General features: G+C 40.5%; 1 protein-coding gene across 1 annotated transcript in view; it reads right to left on the bottom strand.

Moving 5' to 3' along the window:
• Positions 1-22105, bottom strand: part of DNAH14 (dynein axonemal heavy chain 14) — a 306182-nt gene that overhangs the window by 73873 nt on the left and 210204 nt on the right. The window contains 10 exon segments of the mRNA XM_048504880.1: positions 1100-1195; positions 2470-2601; positions 2738-2897; positions 4599-4693; positions 6752-6877; positions 9209-9317; positions 10001-10182; positions 11292-11480; positions 16202-16363; positions 17905-18102. Of these exon segments, the coding sequence (XP_048360837.1) occupies positions 1100-1195; positions 2470-2601; positions 2738-2897; positions 4599-4693; positions 6752-6877; positions 9209-9317; positions 10001-10182; positions 11292-11480; positions 16202-16363; positions 17905-18102 (1449 nt within the window).

The raw sequence follows: 22105 nt of genomic DNA, 5'->3' as shown, positions 1-22105 counted from the left end.
ATTGTTTTTAAATACCACCACAAATTTTATAAGTTTTCTACTGGCAATGGAAGACTTGTAATAAGAGGCTGTGCATAGGGAAGATATAATGATCCCCCCACCCTTTGTTCCTCCATTTTGTCTCAATACATCACAAATCATTTCCTTTTAAAACCACAATATCATGATCAGAAAAATAATTACAAGCAAAATATATATCAATAATGAATGATTTTAAAGCTGAGACTTGGTAGTATTTCTTGGGGAAAGGTAGTACTGTAGAGAAGTCCAGATCTCCAAAGAGTTATTAACAGAAACCCTTCCCCGATTCACTATCACCATACATTTTGCACTCTGCAGGGAAAAATAATTTCTCACAGTTCATTTCACAAAGCCCATAGATATAAACTCATTCAGTCTCCCCTCCTATTTTACTCGAGGTTGAAATATGGAAGGAGGGAGTTATTTCTGGAATTTGGCAGAGGATATTAATGGAAGAAGCTGTCAAAAGAAGAAGAGTTGCTTTACTTTATTTAAACAATGCAGAAACAATGCTCATTCTAAACAGAGCTACAATCCTTCTAAAAAGGGTTGCCAGGAGGAGATTGGCAAACAGTGGGAGACTCAGTGATAGGGGGCTCCATGTTAGCAATGTACTGACATTGTTGGATGTGATGGCATTACTTATGGCACAACTGGAAGTGACATCATTACATGACTGCCAACATTCTAGAATTTGGTTTAAACTCTATGGTTTTGCCAGAGTTTTGGCTCAATCCTATAGTGTCACTGGCACTGCAGTATCATTGCTAGTCACACTGGAAGTGACATCATCACGTCACTGGTAATCATCCCCCATTTGCTCACACCAATTGAATGGTGGTGGAACTGGCAAGCAGTGGGTAGGAGGTCTTGCACTGAAGTGAAAGACCTGGCATCTCTAAGTCTATTAAAGTCAATAGACTCATGTGAGGGTAACTGTTCAGCATTGAACTGTACAACCTGGTTAATGGTGAATTTTATAGTAAAACTATACATATAAAATTTAGGCATATTTGAATTGTATACTATTTTAAAATGATAAAATAAGAATATTATATGACAATTAGAATGATCTTACCAGGACTAAACCTCTTTGTTTTTCAGCCAGTTTTTCATGTGCACGCTTTAATGCTTCCTCTGCTTCTGTCACCTTGGCTTGTTTTGGGTCTACGAACTATGTAATGAGATATATTTACAGTTCAGTGTAAATGAGGGAGAACTGAAATAGATACGGTTCTTCATGGTTCCTGGCATCAAACATATGGGAATTTGAGCATGCACAGAAGCAACTCAGAGAAATTTCTGAAGTTAAGTATGTAGGTAGGGGGTGGGGACCTGACTCTGCTCCACCACTGGTGTTGATGAATGTCAGGTCCATAAATAATAAAACAGCAGTTCTTCGGGATTTCCTCGAAGAACAGAATATGGACCTGGCCCGAATTACTGAGACATGGGTGAGGGAGGGTGAAATGGTTGCCCTCAAGGAACTCACTCCGCTAAGTTTTGCAGTCATCCACCAAACTTGGATCCAGGGCTCATCCAGAATTCAACCTCCTTTTGGACATCCCCAATCCCATCTATCATGGGTTGGACCTGCATTGGCTCTCAGAGGAGAGACTGACTGCTCTGTTGATGTATCAGGTACTTAGTGCACCACAGAATAACCTCCTGCACCTCCAAGAGGTGTGGTGGAGTAGGCACTGAAGTCCCCAAACCTAGTGGTTTTGGGGGACTTTAATGTCCACATAGACTTGGCCTACTCGTTGGTGGGTGCAGAGCTAGTATCATCCATAGTGACACTAGGCCTCTCCCTGGTTAATACTGTGAGTCTAGTCACCAAGCTGGCCATACTGTAAACCTGATCTTTGCGGCTGGTGTGAATGTAATCTTATCCTCTACGGATAAAGTGCCATGGTCTGATCACTTTGTCTTAAGGCCCGGGTTGAGATTACTGTACCCCATGCATAGTCGATGAGCTTATTTGGACCCACCCCCATTGGTTCATGGACTCAGAGTGGTTCCAGGATGCCGTGCAGGAGTCCCCACCTGGTGGCAACTCTCTTGAGGAGCTGGTAGAGAGCTGGGAAACCAGACTCTCTGAAGCAATTGAGAGGATGGCTCCAAAACGTCCTCTCCGCTCCTATACCAAGTCAGCCCCTTGGTATACTGAGGGACTGAGGAGGATGAAATGGGATCTGAGATGACTAGAGCAAGTGTGGTTACATACTCGCAACAAAGGGACACGATACTCATTTAGGATGCTTATGAAATCCTACAAGAAGGCAGTTAAGGAGGCTAAGGTAGGGCGATCCCAACATGTTGATCCTCAGGAGGTATTAAAGAAGGATTCCAGACTAATTAGAACTTTAGCTGTAGTATAATTGTATAGGACTGTCTTTTGGCAAAAATATACAGATAAATATTCAGAAACAGTAGATGTAAAGATACCTTTTTTACTATATGGTAATTATCTAAAGCTAAAATCCATTGACAGATAGAGCAACAGGCAACAGACACAAGTCCCACTTTTGCTGGGCTAAAGTCAGGAGACTTCATGTATTTTTTCAGCTGTCGAAACACCTGAAATGAACACAAATCAATTACAACAAAGAAACAGAAACCAAAATAAAACTTGATGCGTTCAGGACTGGACATCTAGAAAATAGATTTCATTTCAGAAAAAGACAATTAACTGGGAACTTCATTTTTCCTTCACCTTTTCTGGCAAATTATCTTTATCAAGAGTAGTCAACTTCTTGAGAAATCCCGGGTCTGCAAGGAGTAATTTTGCTGATGCCCAAGTAGGTTTCTTTTGAAGAAGAACACACACTGCATTCATAACAGTTAGTACAAGTGGAGGAGGGTGAGTATACACTCTGTATAACATAAAAGAAAAGATATTTTTAAAATATACAAAATCACAAATCAAAGAACATGAAAGGCATTGCAGACTATTTCAACCAGAAAAATCAGCAATAGCAGAACACATGATTAACCAGCCTGGACACAGAATATTATTTGAAAACACAGAAATTCTGGACCACTCTGACAACCACTACGTCAGACTACACAGAGAAGCCATTGAAATCCACAAGCACATGGACAATTTCAACACAAAGGAAGAAACTATGAAAATGAACAAAACTTGGTTACCAGTGTTGAAAAACACTAGAGTCAAGACAGTGACTAATCAGCTCCACACAAACACAGGATGACTATAGACAGTTAACAATCAAAAGGGAACAAAGGCCAGGCTGCTTCTATTCAGATGCCCTATTGACCTTGCTATCTTCATTGTTAGTCACAGGTATATATACTTCACTTGCTTTCCTACTATCAGATCCTCTGAAGATGCCAGCCACAGATGCAGGCGAAACGTCAGGAGAGAATGCTGCTAGAACACGGCCATACAGTCTGGAAACCACACAGCACCCCAGTGATTCCAGCCGTGAAAGCCTTCAACAACACAGTATACAAAATCATTTTATCAGAGAAGTACACTATTAATTTTTCAGAAGATCCTGACTTGAATTTTGTCATTACTAAGCAGTAACATTATTCAGTAGTTCAGTTTCTAACTTCAGTTTCTGTACCTTTACAGGAAGATATGGATAATTATTCCAGTATAAGGGAAGGCACATGTTTTATCTCTTTCTCTATATGCCAGTAACCCAAGGTGAATGACCCTACAGCAAATCAATTCTTATGTGTTAGTTACGGCTAAGACATAAATTTCTCACGATTATTATAATGACTTAGATAAGCTTTTCTATTACATAGTAAATATCTTTCCAGGAAATGGAAGTGAAGAATACTCAGTTTAGATTTTTTTTCTCTCTCTGAAAAAGGTAGGTCTTAATTTCTGCTTTAATTTTCACATGGTACACTTTTTGAAATTAAGCATCAGTCCTGCTAGTTAAATGTTTCACAATATATTTTAGGTGAAACTCCAAACCCATTAGCAAAATTTTAATTTTAGAAGACCTAGAAACTTTTTTAAAAAATGAAACCTGAGAATTTAGAGAATCTGCCTCACCTATCATTACAATGGTATATTAATATATCAATATTTTGTGCCTATTTGAAAAATAAAAATTAAAACATGAAATCACGTGTCAGGGCAGGGGGGAAAAGGAGTGGTCTGACAATGATGACAGTCCAGTCATCAAAATTTGGGTTGAAGATAGGTGGGAGTGGGCAGGAAAAAGGCCCCTTCCACACATGCAGAATAATACACTTTCAATCCACTTTCACAATTCCTTGCAAGTGGATTTTGCTATTCCACACAGTAAAATCCAGCTGCAAAGTGCATTGAAAGTTGATTGAAAGTGCATTATTCTGCATCTGCGGAAGGGGCCAAAGAAAACTAACAGAAACATTACACATGGGGAAAAAGGCAAATCAAAATCAGCTTCCAGAAGATCAGAGCAAAAGTGGATAAGGGAAACAAAGTAAAAAGTAAAGGCACAAAAATGTACAGAAATCAAGAGATAAACTGAAGCAGTATGGGGCCAGAACCAACAAAAAATACCCACACCACTAAATGCAAAATTTCCAATCAACATCAACAAACATACCTAATTTCAGCAATGTGACTTTTGTCAAGTGCATCAAGAGCAGCATTAGCTTTCTCCAGAGATGGTAACACAGCACTGAACTCCTCTTTCAATTGCTACACAAATTAAAAATAAGATAAAGAAAAGGTATAGTTTGATGTTTTCTTCAACATTACAAATACCTCTTTTTGTAATCTATAATACTTTTTCACTTTGAATGTTCTTTTTCCTAATTTAGAATGCAAAACGTGTTTGGGAAGGTGAGAGAACATGAACTGATATTAAAGATGTCTACTGCCTGCAGGTTACCGTATATACTCGCATTTAAGTCAATTTTTTCAGCACATGTTTTGTGCTGAAAAAGCCCCCCTTGACTTATACGCGAGTTAGGTGTATTTTAAATTTTTTAGGGTTTTTATTTTGTCAGCCTCCAGGGGGCACAGTTTTTAGCCTACCAGCACCAAAATTTCAGGCTATCATCAGGTGACACTCCTGATGATACCAGCCAGGTTTGGTAAAGTTTGGTTCAGGGTGTCCAAAGGGGATGCCCCTCCCCCATTGTTTCCAATGGAAGCTAATAGTAGATGGGGCTACTCTTTTGAGGGTCCATAACTTTGGACCCCCTGAACCAACCTTCACCAAACCTGGGTGGTATCATCAGGGGGGTTTCCTAAAGATACTCTGACATGTTGGTACTGCTAACATAAACATTTCTCCCCTGACATCCACCCTCAATTTTCCCCCAGATACTCCCTTTAAATCACCCCCCCCCTTCTGAGTGGATTTACAGGGAGAATCAGGGCTTACCAGTAGCTGCTGCATTTCCCACCCTCAACTTATACACAAGTCAATAAGTTTTCCCAGTTTTTTGTGGAAAAATTAGGTGCCTCGACTTATATGCAGGTCAACTTATACATGAGTATAAGGCTTGTTGTTGTTACATTTACATTTTACTGCCTGTAAGCTGTAGCATGCATCACTGAATGCAAACTATGGTTGAACATCCTGGTTTGATGTGGAACCAGAAATTGTAATGGTTTGTATGGCCGTGTTCTAGCAGCATTCTCTCCTGATGTTTCGCCTGCATCTGTGGCTGGCATCTTCAGAGGATCTGATAGTAGGAAAGGAAAGCAAGTGGAGTATATATACCTGTGAGTAAAGGTCAATAGGTTAGGGCATCTGAATAGGAGTGGCCTGGTAAGTGAGTAACAATGAAGTGTAGCATGTGAGTAACACTGGAGATAGCAAGGTCAATAGGTGAGGGCATATGAATAGAAGTAGTCTGGCCTTTGTTCCCTTTGATTGTTTATTGTCTACAGTAATCCTGAGTTTGTGTGGAGCTGGAGTGACTGTCTTGACTCTAGTTTTTTCAAAACTGGCAGCCAAGTTCTGTTTATTTCCATGGTTTCTTCCTTTCTGTTGAAATAGTTCATGTGCTTGTGGATTTCAGTGGCTTCTCTGTGTAGTCTGACGTAGTGGTTGTCAGAGTGGTCCAGAATTTCTGTGTTTTCAAATAATATTCTGTGTCCAGGTTGGTTAATCATGTGTTCTGCTATTGCTGATTTTTCTGTCTGAAATAGTCTGCAGTGCCTTTCGTGTTCTTTGATTCGTGTCTGAGTGCTGCGTTTGGTGATTCCTGTGTAGACTTGTCCACAGCTACATGGTATGCGGTAGACTCCTGCAGTAGCTAGAGGATCCCTCTTATCTTTTGCTGAATGTAGCATTTATTGAATTTTCTTAGTGGGTCTGTAGATTGTTTGTAGGTTATGCTTCTTCATCAGTTTTCCTATGCAGTCAGTGGTTCCCTTGATGTATGGTAAGAACACTTTCCCTCTAAATGGCTCTTTATTTTTGTTCATGTGGCTTGTTCTTGGTCTTGCAGCTCTTCTGATGCAGGTGAAACATCAGAAGAGAATGCTGTTAGAACACGGCCATACAGCCCGGAAACCACACAGCACCCCAGTGATTCCGGCCGTGAAAGCCTTCGACAATACGTAATGGTTTGCTTTGCACACATCAGCCATTTTATATGAAAATACCATGATTCATATATCAGCTATTCTATTGAAGCATCTACATTTTATTGGTTTTAGTGTGCTGGTTATTTTGCTAACAAGCTGCAAGTATCTAGCATATGATAAGTAAAATGGAAGAACAGAAGGAATGTACTGCACCTGAGCATATTCTTCCACAATGTGTATTTCTGCAGCCATGAGTTCTTCATCCTGTTTAACTAGAGTTCGAACTTGTTCTACAACTAATGAATCTCTGTGAAGCTTTTCTACAAGTTCTTCTATTTCCTGATTGATAAATTTTAAAAATAAATGTCTTTTATTTCAACATGTCTCTGGCACGATCATTAATTTATTTTAGAAGTAGAAATGATGTATTTTAAAGTAATCAGAAAGTCTTTCACTTTATAAAATAACAAAGAAAACATACATGATAAGAATATATCTTGCTGAATATGACCAAAGGGTTATCTATTCTAGTACTTTTCTGAAAGAAATAAAAGTTAAAAATCCCTACAGAGCTTTCCTTTCCGCACAGGCCATTTATCCTGGCAGGTAGCTGGGATAAATGGCCCGGAACTGCCCCAGGCCGTTCACACGGCCCGGACCAGCAGCTCACGAGACTGCAGTGGGTTGCTGCCATGGCTTCTCATGCCACTTCGCTGCTGCCTGTACACCACCTCCCCATACCCTGGGGACCCTCTCCCCACCCACAGGCTGGTGTCGCAGTGGCGACCAGCCAACTACCTGTGCCTGCATAACCACACAGGCGCAGGGAGGAAAGGGGACAGTGCAGCCACCGTCAACCCACCTTCCCGCCAAGGCCATTCACTTGGCCCCAGCGTCAAGATGGGGTATTTGAAAAGAATCGCACATAGTGCAATTCTCAAATATCCCACCTGGGGGGGAGGTTTAAAGCAGGATTGACCCGATTTAGGGGCGGGAACCATGAGAAGTTCCTCCCCAAAGTGGGTTTAATCCCGCCCAACCCCAGGATAATTGGCTCATGCAGAAAGGGTCTCATACGGGCAGTGTGATGAGGACAACAATTCTTCATAGTTTGTCCTAGAATCTGATTGGTTGCCACACAAGAAAAGGCTTGCATGGTTTCCCTATTGCCAGTGTGACTGCTAATACAGCATAGCGGTAATAAGTTCCATATGCCGGGTTTTCCTGCAATTTCCCTACGCCAGTCTCCCAGCTGTGGCCCCTAGTCCAGGCTATTTCCATTTTTTAAAATCAGCAATTTCATACTGTTATATTGATATACTGTTATAACAACATATGTAACAGGTTATCTCATTTTTTAAAAATCTCTAGTCTAGCCCTTTTTGTTGCAGAGATATTCTTTGTCCTTTTTGCTGTCCACATGTTGATTCCATAAGGTTTTCAAGACAAGGGGCTTTTGGAGTGGTTTGCTATTGCCTGCACCTGCATCATGACCCTGGTATTCATTGAAGGTCTCCCATTCAAATATTAGCCAGGATCAGGACTCAGAGTGTGTGACTGGGCCAGGGTCACCCAGCAAGCTTCCGTGGCATGAGAGGGGATTTGAACCTGGGTTTCACCACAATGATAGAGTCAGAGAAATAGAAACATTTCTACCCACAAGGTTTTACTGTGAATTCCCCCAAAACTTTGGAGCAAAGCAAGTTGGAGGAAGATTGGAGAAAAGTCAGGTAAACTCAAGGAGGTGGACTGTAAGACCACAATGTTCTAAGGAAGAAAGGGTAAAAACCGACTTCCCAAAAGCGTTGAAACCAGGGCAGATAACCCATCTGAAAAAGTCCCTAGTAGAAAAAAATAACAGACTTTGAACAGAAGTTGCATCCCATGACTTTGTCTAATCAATTTAAAAAGCTTTCTTTTTGGTTACATCTGTCTTTATCACTGTATCTTGTGGCATAAATTTCTTGAGAGATAGTTGCTTGAAGTACTTCATCAGTCCTAAATTGCTAATCAGTGCCCTATTCTGTCTAAGTTGTGAGCCTAACCAAAGAGCAGAAAATAGCAGGTATTTGGGTATTCCTAACATATTTATCAATTGATACTATGTTTGCTATTTCCAATCCTTTCCTAATAATCCCTAATACTGAATTTCTTCTTCTCATAGTTGTAATATATTAGCTGGGTTCCCAATAGAATTTCCATGGGTAGACTTCCTCTGAAAACTTACATCTCTTGCCCACAAAATCTGCATTTCTAAGGTCACTTCTGACTGCAGTGGGAGGGTGAGCTGATAAAGTTGTGCTTCACAGATGGAAATCTTTTTCATTCATGGAAATACTCTATGGGGTTCAGTCCAAACAGTTCAATGGCATTTCTATTGTGAACTATACAATCTCTTTCCAGTGGACTGGATATTACAACTCTTTCTGCTATGAGAAGAGCTTTATTTAAATAGAGAGGTCAAAAGATGCAACCCTTCACAGTTACAGCCAATCTCTCCATATGTGTGTGTTTGTGAAGTATTTATTTATTGCTACAGTGCCCATCATTCTGCAAATGAATATTTATTAGTAGGTTATTTAAAATGCAACTTATATGCCTTAAATGAGGTCTTATAAAAAGATTACTAATTTTTTTAAAAATACAAAGCAATTATGAATTAAGGGGTACCTTTGATTTTTTATCTATTTGAGGACCAAGGACAAGCAACTCCTCTTGCATTTCCGTAATCTGTGAGGTGGCTTCTAATATTTTGGTCAGACCAGAATAATAGCAAACTCTAAAATGATAGCAAACATTTTTGAAAAATGTTAATATCAAGCTAAAGCATGAACTTTTCTATTACATAAATTGTCACTGACTGATAATCATCTAGCCTCTCTAGTTCACATGGAGCTTTATACCCAGGTAACTTCTGACAGTGCAGAGGATTTGGTAGTGTTAGACTACAATAGGAAGTTTTGCCAAAGTAAAGCCTTTGTTGGGCATGCAGTGCCAGTGGGTCAGCTAGAAGGGTGATGCATTCTTCATCAGTATCATTTTGTGGGCAGACCATATCCTTAAAGGCTTTATGCAGAGATTTCCTGTCTCACAAAACTATTATTGGCTGTTGGATTTGCATAACCATTTCATACAACTCTAGTGATACAATTTGGTGGTACATGACCTCTAATTGGGGTGTGGCAGTCCACATAGTTTGGGCTAACTGAACCCCCAGGGACTGTGGCTAGAATGAGAGAGAAGTGCAGCTGGATTTTCGTGGAATGTCTGAAATACTAATTGGAAATGACATAAATAAAATAAAATGACATAAATAAAATAGAAAATATTAATATAGACAACTTCTGAAGACAACAAAATATATTCTTAGAAATTAATGCTTCTGGACAATAGTATCTGCATTTGAAACTTCATGTGAATATTAATAATACCACACATTTCAATGACAGTTAAATTTCCCACCTGTCATTCAGAATTTTCTCTTCTGTTGATTGAAATATGGTTGCAAATGTTTTTATGAACTCCAAGTAAGTGTTTGGGGTGATATAGTAGTGCCTTTTAGTTTCCTTCAAATAATTCTCAATTATGATAGAAACATTTTTGTGGATGTTTACACACACAGGAACAAGCAAGTTTCTTAAATTCTGGAAAAAAGCACGAGTGTGAAAATTATGAAGACCATATTGGCATATTGTACATTCCTTCTTATGTATTTTTGTTTATAATAATTTAAGTGGTTTCTTGCAAAAAGCAAAACATTTCCTTTCTTTTTATAGGTATGGTAGGCATTGCGACAATTCATTACATTTGACTTAGAGGCAAGGCAAACATCTATCTTTCTATCTTTTCTGATTGGAGATTTGCTGTCCTAGTTCAAGATTCACTGCAGCTAATGCTTTTAAAAAACTATGAATAAGGTGAAACTATAACTAGAATATTAATGATTTTTCTCCCTTGGGAACATCCTTGAAAAGGAATAAGGAAGGACTATAGAAAGGAAGATAGTGAAACAGAAGCTCAGATTAGACAGTGTACATGGTAAGAATATTGTTTTATGTGTTATCATTGCAGGAGGTGAGAATGACTCTACAAAACGAAAAGTGTTTTCAGTAACTGTCCAAGGTTGTGGAATACTCTTGCTGAATATTCCAGAGTACAAACTCTTGCTGGGCTTTACAAGAAACGTTTTGGATGATAGTGCAGCCACTGCTTTTTAAAAATTTGTTTTAGATGTTTTTCTGGTGAATAAATCTGGTGGATTCGTGGTGTTAATAAACATGGTTGTGAGTCACCCTGAGTGCAGGTGAGGCAAGATAGAAATCTTTTCAATATATAAACAAAATTAAGTTACCTACATTTTTCAGGTATAAAATAGCATTTCTTAGTGAATTTAGTGACTTCTAATAATTTTTATGATTATAACTATTTTTATTTACACATAAATAAGTCTTGTGGCAAACAGCCCTATTAATACCTTTGTTTAGAAAAGGGGAAATGAGTTCCTGAGAGTCTAGCACTGCAATATGAAGCTCAGTGAGTTGTAATTAAGTTTTACTGAAACCAATGGACATATTTCTTCTGCAGATGCAGTGAAGTTGTTTCAAACGGTTTAACATGCACGCAAAGTAGGTTACAATAATTATGAAAATTTTGAATTTGCACCAAACTAATTGAAAGTTCAGAAAATCTCAGTAGTGGGACATATCGCAAATTAATCAATTACAGTTCATAATGTGATAAAAGAACTAACAACTACCTCATCTTGAAATGTGCAACCATCAGTAAAATAGGTTTTTGCAACATGGCAGAAGGCTTCTTCAGGCCAGTTTTCATACCAGTCAACTGTACAGCAATTAACAATGGCAGGGTATGCACGGCAGTATTGACGGAATGTCTGTCCTGCGGAACTTATAAAAACTACATGGAGATTGCTATGTACTCTCTGAAATAAAAAGTTAATCCTTGATTAAACTATACTAACATATTTCATATTTTCAAAACATGCAAGTAGTGATTGATTATATTTATATTTTCACAATAAGGTTAATCACCGACACCAGCTATTAAAATGTTAAAAACAAAAGTGTTTACTAGCAATGAATGAACTCCTGTTTGGCCTAGAATTGGGTTCCATAAATTTGAGATGTTTTACCAAAATTTGCTTCATTTTTTTAATGACTCCAGTTACAGATTTTGGATGCTCCATCGCTTTACCATTGTTCCTCCCACAAGGTGTTGAGGTCTGCCCAGCTACCACTTTCACTTTCTCTCAAAAGCCACAGCAGTAAACAGGGAGATCTTTCTCCAAGGTCTCCATTATTTTTGGTGGCTGGAGAATCAGGTCATTATGTTTTCCAGAGTGCTAAGTAGCTATTATGAATAGAACGAACCCATATTAAAGAAGAATAAGATTAGAAACAGCAAATCTGAAAGCAGAAATACATAGTTATTTAAGGATGGAAAAAATTAGATCAGAAGAGAGTTTTGATTGGAAAAGACTCCCATGTAATAAGCAAAGAACTTTTTGGAATTTGGAGAAAGACTAGTCTAAGTCCTTCAGTTTCACCTTTAAAAACTCCTATGGAAGCTTACTATGATACAGAGACAAGAAAGAAGAATGATACTCTATATGGAAACAATTAATAGAGAAAAGAATATTAAGACATGGAAAGAGATAAAGGATGCAGGAAAGATACCACAATGGCTGATATACTTTCAATTAATGTCCAAACTCAGAAGAGCATTAAAATCAGAGGAAGGAAGTTTAAGAGACATGACAGATTTTGACGAAAAAGAGATTTCATCAAATAAATATTTGTTGGGAAGGATATATAAAATTGTGGCTAAATATGAAACAGAAAAAGAGCAAGTAAATGTTTGTATGGTAAAATGGATGCAAAAGTTCCAAGAAGAAATAACTTTCAAACAATGGGAGGCATTATGGTCCAAAAATATTAAATTTACTACATGTCAAATGTTAAAAGAGAGCTGGTACAAAATGTTTTACAGATGGTATATGACTCCTGAAGACATTATGCAAATGAGCAAAAATAGGTGTCAAGGGTGATTAATCAAAACTATGGAGTCTGACACCAACATGAGGTGAGTGGACCTGCTCCTTCGTCGACTCTAGCAGTACTGTGATGATTGATAGGAGCTAGAATAAGGTCATAGTTCATAAATGCCCTGTGATGCTGAGTGGTCACCCCAATGATCCTCATGGCATTGATTATCCCACAACTCTGATGTGCACTGAGATTATTTCCTAGACAGACGTGGGGAAGCTTGAGTAGGATGCCCTGGAGGCACTAACACTAGTGATATGATTGCTCCCACCTATGCCATAGACAGAGATCTATGTATCCTTGCTGTACTTTTGTCATGAGAGAGTTGTCAATACTCCAATTGAGGCCAAGAGTGACTTTGAGAGGAAAAGGAGTGATGGCTGTGTGAATGCAAACTGTGACCTCCCAGAGAGCATGAACTCTTCCAAGTAACTGATGAACATTGGTTTTGGCATTGAGCACTCTCAGTGGCAACAACTGAACTGGATCATTGTCAATTATATCCTGATGTCAAGTGCTCTTAGAACCATCCTGGGTTATGTCAATTGGCAAATGTTGAAGCTGGGTAAAAGATCCACTACGGTGAGACTCCTAGCCCCATTCTGCATGGGCATCTGGAGCAGCAGCACACTGGCGTTTATGACACCAGTGGAGCCCCGGGGCAGTTCACATGTGAGCGTGACAGCGGCTCAAGAGTGGCAGCTGCCCACAGAAGGGCATTCTCACGAATATGCCTCCATTCTCTCTGTTAAACTTTCTGTCCCTTTCCTGTGTGGCTCTAGAGGAAGGGAGGGACATCCCCCTGTGGCTAAGGCAACGCCTGGGGGTTGGAGGACAGGAGGCATGTCCCTCCCTTCCATTGGAGTCACACAGGGAAGGGACAGTTAGGTCGTTTCCGCACGGCCACGCTCAGGGGGTGCATCGGCGTATATGACGCCGATGTACCCCCCAGGACCGTTGGCACAAACAGTCCTGGTAGGGGTGGGGAAGACGGCGCAGCCTGCACAGAAGCTGCACCATCGCCCAAATGCCTTACTATTCCTCCGACCTTCCAGCACATTGCCTAGGCCAGGGGACATGCCCCCTGCCCTCCACAACAGCTCTGGAGTTGCAGGGCATGGGGGGCATGTCCCCTGGCCTGGGCGACACACCGGAAGGTCGGAGGGATGGTAAGGCATTCGGGAAAGGGAGGGAATGGTGCCTTCCAGCTGCTGCCATTCGCACGGCAGTGGTTGGAAGCCACTGTTTCCGAAAAACCTTGCTCAGGGAGCGAGGTTCAGAAACAGAGGCTACGCGCTGCTTGGGGGTTGCGAGGCCGCCCCGCTGCGATGCAGCAGCGGCGGCCATGCAAACCTCTCCCCAGGGACGCTGTTTTTAGCGTCCCTGGGACGCTGAATTCCGCCCGTGCAGAAACAGTCTAAGTTTAACAGAGAACATGAAGTCGCCTAAAAGTGGCGCATCCATCCCGGTGCCGTTTGGTCAGCACCGGGTGCACAACAGTGTTTCCTAAAAGACTCGCTCGTTTAGTGAGTCACGGAAACACCATTGTGGCACTGATGGGCGAGGGAGGGGGAGAAAGCATGATGCTGTGCTATTTCAGCTTGGCAGCCGTGTGAAATTCTCCCCGCAGCCGGTGTTTCTACTGGCCCTCCACCAGCATTTTTGGCCCGTGTGGAAGGGGCCCTAGACAGAAATATCTCAGTGCCAGGAGGACCCAAGCCCCAATTGGACTTATATGATACAGAATCAAGATGCCCAATCAAAGACTGGACCTCCGAATGCAAGGAAGAGCTGTGTCTTCTGACAGGAGATTTTTGGGAACCATCCTCACTCGATTGTACTGAAGGGGACAATCAGTGACAATCCAAACTGGCCAGGGAAAGATGGTAACTTCCTTGGTGGTGAGGAAGATTTTGAGCTCTGAGGATGCCCTGATTTCTTGTGGAAAGGGTAGGCACTTTCCCTTTCTACCTGCTTGGCTCTCTTCTTGATCTTCAGAGGGTGGAAAGGAAGAAGCCCTATCCCCATGACCCACTGGCGTAATGCCCATTGGGCAAGGTGGGCAGCTGCCCAGGGCATCACCTTGTGGGGGGCATCAAAATGCTGGGTTCGTTTTTGGGTATTTTTAGTGGTTTTCCATTTTTGGCCTGCAGGGGGGGGCGGTTTTTAGGCTAGCAGCACCAAAATTTCAGCGTATCATCAGGAGACTGTCCTCATGCTACCCCCCAAGTTTGGTGAGGTTTGGTTCAGGGAGTCCAAAGCTATGGACTCCCAAAGGGGGTGCCCCTATCCCCCATTGTTTCCAATGGGAGCTAATAGGAGATGGGGGCTACAGTTTTGAGGGTCCATAACTTTGGCCCCCCTGAACCAAACTGCACCAAACTTGGGGGTATCATTAGGGCAGTCTCCTGATGAGACCCTGAAAGTTTTGAGACTGTGCCTTCAAAAATGCCCCCTCCCAGCCTGCAACCCCCATTGACAGCAATGCAGAAAACTCAATGCAGAACCAAGATTCTTGGGCAAATTTTGGGATGTTCTTGCAGGGAGGGCATTCTTGAACGTATCAGCACCAAAATTTCAGGGTATCATCTGGAGACTGTCATGATGGCACCCCCAAGGTTTGGTGCAGTTTGGTTCAGGGGGTCCAAAGTTATGGACCCTCAAAAGGGTAGCCCCCATCTCCTTAGCAAAGAATGTGGGATGGGGTACCCCCTTTGAGTGCTGATATGTCTAAAAACTTCACCCCCTGTAGGCACCAATGTCCTGGTGCAAAAAAAATTTGGTCGTAGTGGAGTGGCCGCCCATTGGGGGGGGCATCCAACTCAGGTTTTGCCCAGGGCTACAGTTTGCCCAGGGCTGCCTTGTTACGCCCCTGCCATGACCCAAAGTAGAAGGCAGTATGGCCAGTACTGTCATGACCAAGGGGACTTTCAATGACTTACACCCTCAGCTGAATGCAGGATCTGGAGCCAAAGACAACTTGTGCAATATCACTTTAAGCCTTGTTATACTGACATGGCAGCCTTTTGCATTAACTGGGCAATGGCCTAACAGGGGCCCTGGATATGCCCTTCACTGAGGAACAAAAGCAGTCAAGATGGCCTTTGTTCTCCACCATCTTAGCTCCGCATTTGGAACACCTTTTAAATTTAGCCAAACCCTTCTTTTTCATTATCCAAGTCAAAAAAGAAGTGCTAACCAGGGTCACTGAGCAGCACCTCCTATCAATACAGCAGCAAAAAGAGAATGGAGCTCCTTCCCCCTCTGACCTTGTGGGAAAATTTCTCACCCTTGACTTCAAAGGGGAGGGAAAGGGAGCACTCTGGAGAAATAGGAATACTGAGGTAAAAACCTGTTAATCTTTTCTGCAGCAGGCCTATGCATGTGCAGCCCCATGTGCCTGCATGTAAGAGCTCAAAGATGAACTACTTATTTTTGTATTTATATTGTTCTACTCCTGCGTTTCACATTTTTGTCCTTCAATAACTGTGGCAACACCATAAATAATATACTATTAACTACAGGTATCAGTGGAAATCTAAATATGGATGAATTTAAGATACGTTTAAACATTCTTTCAAGTATATTAAAATTCTACCTGCAAAAATAATGAGTAGATATCTTCTACACTGTTGGAGCAGTTAGCTTTTTCAGCAACAGGTGTAAGGGTAACAATAATTTTATCCAACTCCTCCTTCTGAAATAATTCAGGCACTTGTCCTGAGTGTAGAATACAACTCAAGTCTTCTAAAAATGACAACTAAAACAAATTATATTCCTCAGCAATCTGCATACCTAACTAGTTTTTCAAATAACTAAGAACACATGATTAAACAAAAAATTCAGCAGGCTAACTTTTGGATTGTGCCTACTGAATGTTCCAGTCTAAAGATAATAGGGTTTTTTTTACTGGAACTCCTGCTTGCTAGCATAATTCCTGTAAAAAAACTACCTGGACTCTTCAGTGCAAAACTGGTGTAACTGTTAAACAGCCCAGAGCCAAACATCTTATTCTGCTATAGTGCAGTGGCTTCTCAGTAGTGAGAAGCCACTGTTTGATCCCTAAACAGAATTTATAGGACAAAACAACCAGTATGTGTGCCTCTTATTTTTGTTACTCAGATGTAAAATTCTACACTTATCCTTGTTCAATTGCATCTTGTTCACATCTGTCCACTTTCTCAGTGCATTTAGCTCTTGTTGAATTCTATCTTTATCTTCCAGGGTGTTCACTACTCCTCCCAGTTTGTTATCATCTGAAAATTTAGTTACTCCCTCCACCCCTCATCCAACTCATTTATAAAAATATTTAAAAGTATTGGGCCCAGAATCCAGCTCTGTGACTCTCACTATACCTCTGAGTTCATTAAAGTCCGCTCTATTAAAATCTATCATACATAAACTTCTTTGGTCCTCTACTGCAAAAGAAATTCTAATGCAGAGCAAGGAAATACCCAAAGAAAATAATCCTGGAGTGGAAGCAATCTTGGCCAGATCCCTGCTATTCAGGGATTGCCCATGGCAATAATCTGAGGATCTAGAAACTATGCTGAAGCCTGGGTGCAGTAAAACGGAATGAAAACTTACTCCTGTGTTTCCATTTTAGAACTGGTGCATTCTGCTAAATCAGTGACAATAGGTCCTCTCACTACCAGCATCTCATTTTCTCTGGACCAAATGTCTATTTTTTACTCCTAATCCAATCCAATGTCATTTAACAAGGAAACTGCCATACGTTTTATAGAAAGGAAGGATGAATAGCACCACATGTTAGAAAGGAGGAATACTACCACATCAATCTCACAAGAAGGAAATGTTATACATATCTGTTATTTAAAACAGCTAGATTCAACCCAGTAGCAACTTAGAGACCAAGAAGAATTGGGGGGTATACACTTTCAGGAGTCAAAATTCCTTTTGTCAGGAATCTTTGTCAGTTACTCTCTGAAACTTTTTTTTTTGATCCCTAAAGAGTTTCAAAACACTTTGGGAATTTTTCATTTGACATCTGATTGCATCTTGTTAGCTCTGATTATTATTTTGTTATGGCAGAGGAGGCTCTTTGCCTGCATCACACCATGAGATATGCTCTCAACCGTGTCATGCTAGATTAATCACAAGACTCATAGAACCTGTGACAGCAAATCACAAAGACTTTGCCAGAATAACTGATGAAGTCAGCTAAACATTCCTACAAAAAAGACTTGTGAACTTTTGGGATGTTAATTTGGTGTGTGTTCAATTCTAACTAGTTCTATAATTAACAAGGTACATAAAAAGGTTGAGAGCTGAAAGACTTACTTGAATTATGTCTGACTCATTGATGAGAAGAACAGTCCTCTTGCCTTCCAGGCCCGCCTGCTTATAGACTTTTTTAAGGTCATCTCTAAAGTTGACATGATTGTAAGTATGAAAAATAGATAACTTGAACAGGCTACATAAGGATAAGTGACAGGCTAAGGATGCACAGATTGATTTCCCAGTTCCATCCAGACCAACCTACAAAAAAAAAAAAGACTTGTTGTAGACTAGTGAAATAGCATTAACTAAACCTATTTTCTAAATTATAGGCTTGCATCCAGTGATGTATAGCTAACAATTTAAAACATATATGACAAAAATTACATTTTAAAACAATTGCATCCTTTTTCTCAAATGTACCCCATTAAAGCAATTAAAAATGAGTAAACTGCACACAAAACACTTCATATACTTAGAAAACATACAATCATTGATTAGGAAGGAGGGATCATTGAGGGAATGCCAAATAAAACAAACAAGTCTCAACCCCCTGGTGGAAGATGGCAGCAGAAGGGGACAGACGGATCTTCCTGGGGAGAGAGTTTAAGAATTTTTACTGCCATGACTAATATGGTCCTCCCCTAAATTGCTAGTCACCTAGTAACAGAAGGTGGCAGCATCCAAATCTGAAGATGATTGTAATGGTCAGACACATTCATAAAGGAGCAGTCAGTTCTTCTAGTATGTTTGTCTTGAATCATATGATCTTTGTAGGTCAAGACCTGCATCTTGAACTGGGGACCCAATGTAGATGGGCCAAGGCTGTATTAATTTGGCCCCTACAACTCATTCCAAATAATATTCTGTACCAATTGAAACGCCTGAATACTTTTCAAAGGCACACCCACATAGAGCACATTGCTATAATAGAATCTTGATATTTTACGTCTTATTCTACTTCTCTTCACTCTCCTGGATTGGATGCTAAGCCATTTTTTCTCCTTAGGATCAGGTTTATATGTTTTATTTCTCTTCCTTTTCTTCCTCCAAACACCCTGACTTGCCTTACTGGTCTCCTTTTCCACAGGTTTTTTTCCTCACTAGACAATAGCTCATATACAGGTAGGCTTATGTGAAGGCTTTGCATTTGTTCACTGTATACAACTGCTTTGTTGTTTCATTTTGCTATTCTTCCCATTCCATTTTCTCATTCTTTATAATGGTGTGAAACTAAACCTTTTCCTTATTTTAGAACAATTAACTCCCTCATTCTTTTGCAATGCTGCCCCAAATTGGGACTCTGGAATGCTCAAAGTTTATTACCTTGCTAACATGTTTCCCCTTTTAAAAAATTTTGGGTGAAGTAACACTTTGCACATTAGAGCCCCTGAATGGGTGCCAATTTTGGTAACTTACCAATCACAGAACAGGTGAAAATGGGAAGTTTGGAGCTGACAGTGAGCTTACTTTTCTCTTGAGTGCAAATGCTCCATCTGACTTAAATCTTTGTTTTATAAAGCCAAATGAATAAAACAATTCCTTGAAATGTCTTGAATTTAAAACAAATGCTGAGTTTGAATTTAAAGGATTTAGTAAATAATCTAACATTCTAAAAATAAGCACGTATTCTTACCATTGTCATGTGACCACCTTCTTGATGAAAAATTCTAGCAGTTCGTGTTATATGTTGTATGACTTCTTTAAAAAATACAATGGAAATATTCTAGGGAAATATGAAAAATAAATTTCAAACACTTAGTTTCAATGCTAAAGAACAAGATGGGATAGAAATACTAATACTTGCAAATCAGACTTGAAAGTAGCTTCAAACAGAATTTTACAGATTAAATGCATTGTTCAGAAAGTTTAAATGAATGTCTGGAGCCTGTGTCTCCGGACTTCCCCAGCCCCCACAGCAGTAACATTTGAGCAACAGAGGAAGAAGACTTACCTGCCACCCCAGGAGCCAGGGGCAATGTCAGCCACCATGAAGACACAGCACCAGGATGTTATGCTAGCTTAACAGTAAGAAATGTTTTAACATTTAGTGATGGGGGAAATAACTCGGCTTGGCAGCGAGAGGTGTCTAGCGGTGGGATCTTTGTAACAACTATACCAGAAAATGGCTTGAAACGTTCCACAGAGAATACAAAGGAGACCAAATTTAATTTAAATATATGTATAAGTTTTTGGTGCGAACATTCATGCAGTGAGACATGGAGAAGCATTCACACAGTTCCTAAGAAATAAAAGCAGGGAGGAAAAATAGGTTTGGATGAAAGATTAGGAGGGGGTAGCGAGGACTTATACATTACCTAGGTTCAGCTGAGAAGTTCTTGAAGAAGGCAAGGATTCATATGACCAGCATGTGAATCCAAGCGAAGGACGATATCGTGACTCAAAACCAACTTGACACAAGAGAGGTTCAGGCTAGTAAGGAGCTGGAATGAGCCAGCGAGCTCGCTTGGAGCTAGCTAGCTAGCGCTAGAGCTCTAGAGAGAGAGAGTGTGAGCCAGCAAGAACTTGGGGTATGCTGTATTTTTATACCCCATATAATAGTTTGGGGCGGGAGCTAGGAAGTTTCTATTCCTGGATTTTTTGGTTTTCATGCTGGGATCGCTGCGTTGAACTGATTAATAGTTCGTCTATTGTTTTCTAAGTACCAGGATATTGGAGCCAATTGTCTCTTTATTGAATTGGGGTAGCCTTGAATGGCTTGTGCAGAGTTTCTCTTAAGAGTCTCTGTCCAGGTATTCAGGTTTGGCTGAGGCGTGTGTCATCAGGAAAGGATCCATTGTTAAGGAGATGGTTTCTAAAGGCAGGGGAAATGCAAAATCTTGTAGAAGGGAGTTTCCTAGGTCCTTTGTGTTACAGCAACCTGGACAAGGTGTGGTAATCAAAATGCATGTCCATGAGGCTTCCAGTCTCTATTAACTGGAGTAAGTCATACAGTGATTTAATCTTGCAAACAGACCTTTTTGCACATTTGGCCTGCTTTTGGTTTGGACACTTTGCTACACACACATAAATATATGGCTGTTGGCATCTTGCCAATACATATTGCAGGGAAAATCATATGAAATCCATATTTCAACAATGTGGGATATGAAGGGTAGGGCAACAAAGAAGATGGGGAGCAGTAGAGAAGCACAGGCTTGCACTGCAGGGTACAGGACATCCAACCCAGACTGGGACCAACCCGCCTGAATGGGGCTGTGGCAGGGCTGAAAGAGTTTGATTCTCCATGCCACCTGCCATTTACTGATTCTTTCCCACGGACATTTCCTCCAATGGCATCATAGCTGAGTGATCATGAGCCATTTCAGTGACTGAAATATGAGAACAAACTCAGTTGTGCCTGCCAATTGTGGCAACATGTTGTTTCCTCTTTTAAATTTTTTTGGTGAAGTTGTCAGAGCACTGCCAAATTACAAGTGTCTGGTCAACAAAATCTATTTGACAGGTGTCATATGATCAAGTCTCATTCTGGGCTTAATTGAAGCTGCTCCATGATTGGATAGCAATATGTATATAAGACTGTACTGTATTTGCTTCAAGTTGACTTACGTCTCCAGACTGTCTGGCGGAGCACTTTGTTGGAGCACATAATATTGTGAACAGTAAATGTAGGACTGCTTCTGTGAAGCTGAGTCACTGGGTGCGAGACTGAGTTCCTACAACATTCCTTTGTGCTTTGTGCTCCTCTCCCGCACCTGGAATTAACCCTTTCCTTGTCAGAAGTATCTTCAATGCTTTGAAGATTGAATGGTTTGATATGAGCATCAGCATAGATTCTTATACTGAGTCTTTGAAGCTTCGAAGATACCTCACTGAAAATAAAAACAGGAAAAACAGCATGTTGCTATAATCGGCAGGTGCAACTGAGTTCATTCATGTACTTTAATCACTGAAATGGAGCCCAGCTGCAATGCCAGCGGAGGAAATGTCTGTGAAAAAGAATCAGAAAATGGTGGGTGGCATGGAGAATCAAACTGAAGCAACAGAAAATGGAGGGTATGAGTAGTTGAGAAAACAAAAGTGAGAACTTTATATTCAGACAGGAAAAATAAAACATTTCCTGGTCTCCACACAGCAAGCACGAAATGTTTTAAAAATGACTTCAGGAAAAAAGTTGCTAGGTCAGCACCAATAAAATGTTTTCCAAACATTTGGGGAGGGGGGAATGTGTGGAATTCCAACCCATAACACATTTTTGCTTACCTCTACAGTTTCCTTTTAAGAATCTTCAGGATTTGGAATC

Source organism: Sphaerodactylus townsendi, linkage group LG01, assembly GCF_021028975.2.
Source record: "Sphaerodactylus townsendi isolate TG3544 linkage group LG01, MPM_Stown_v2.3, whole genome shotgun sequence".
Lineage (NCBI taxonomy): Eukaryota > Metazoa > Chordata > Lepidosauria > Squamata > Sphaerodactylidae > Sphaerodactylus > Sphaerodactylus townsendi.
This window is presented reverse-complemented; position numbering and strand designations above follow the sequence as displayed.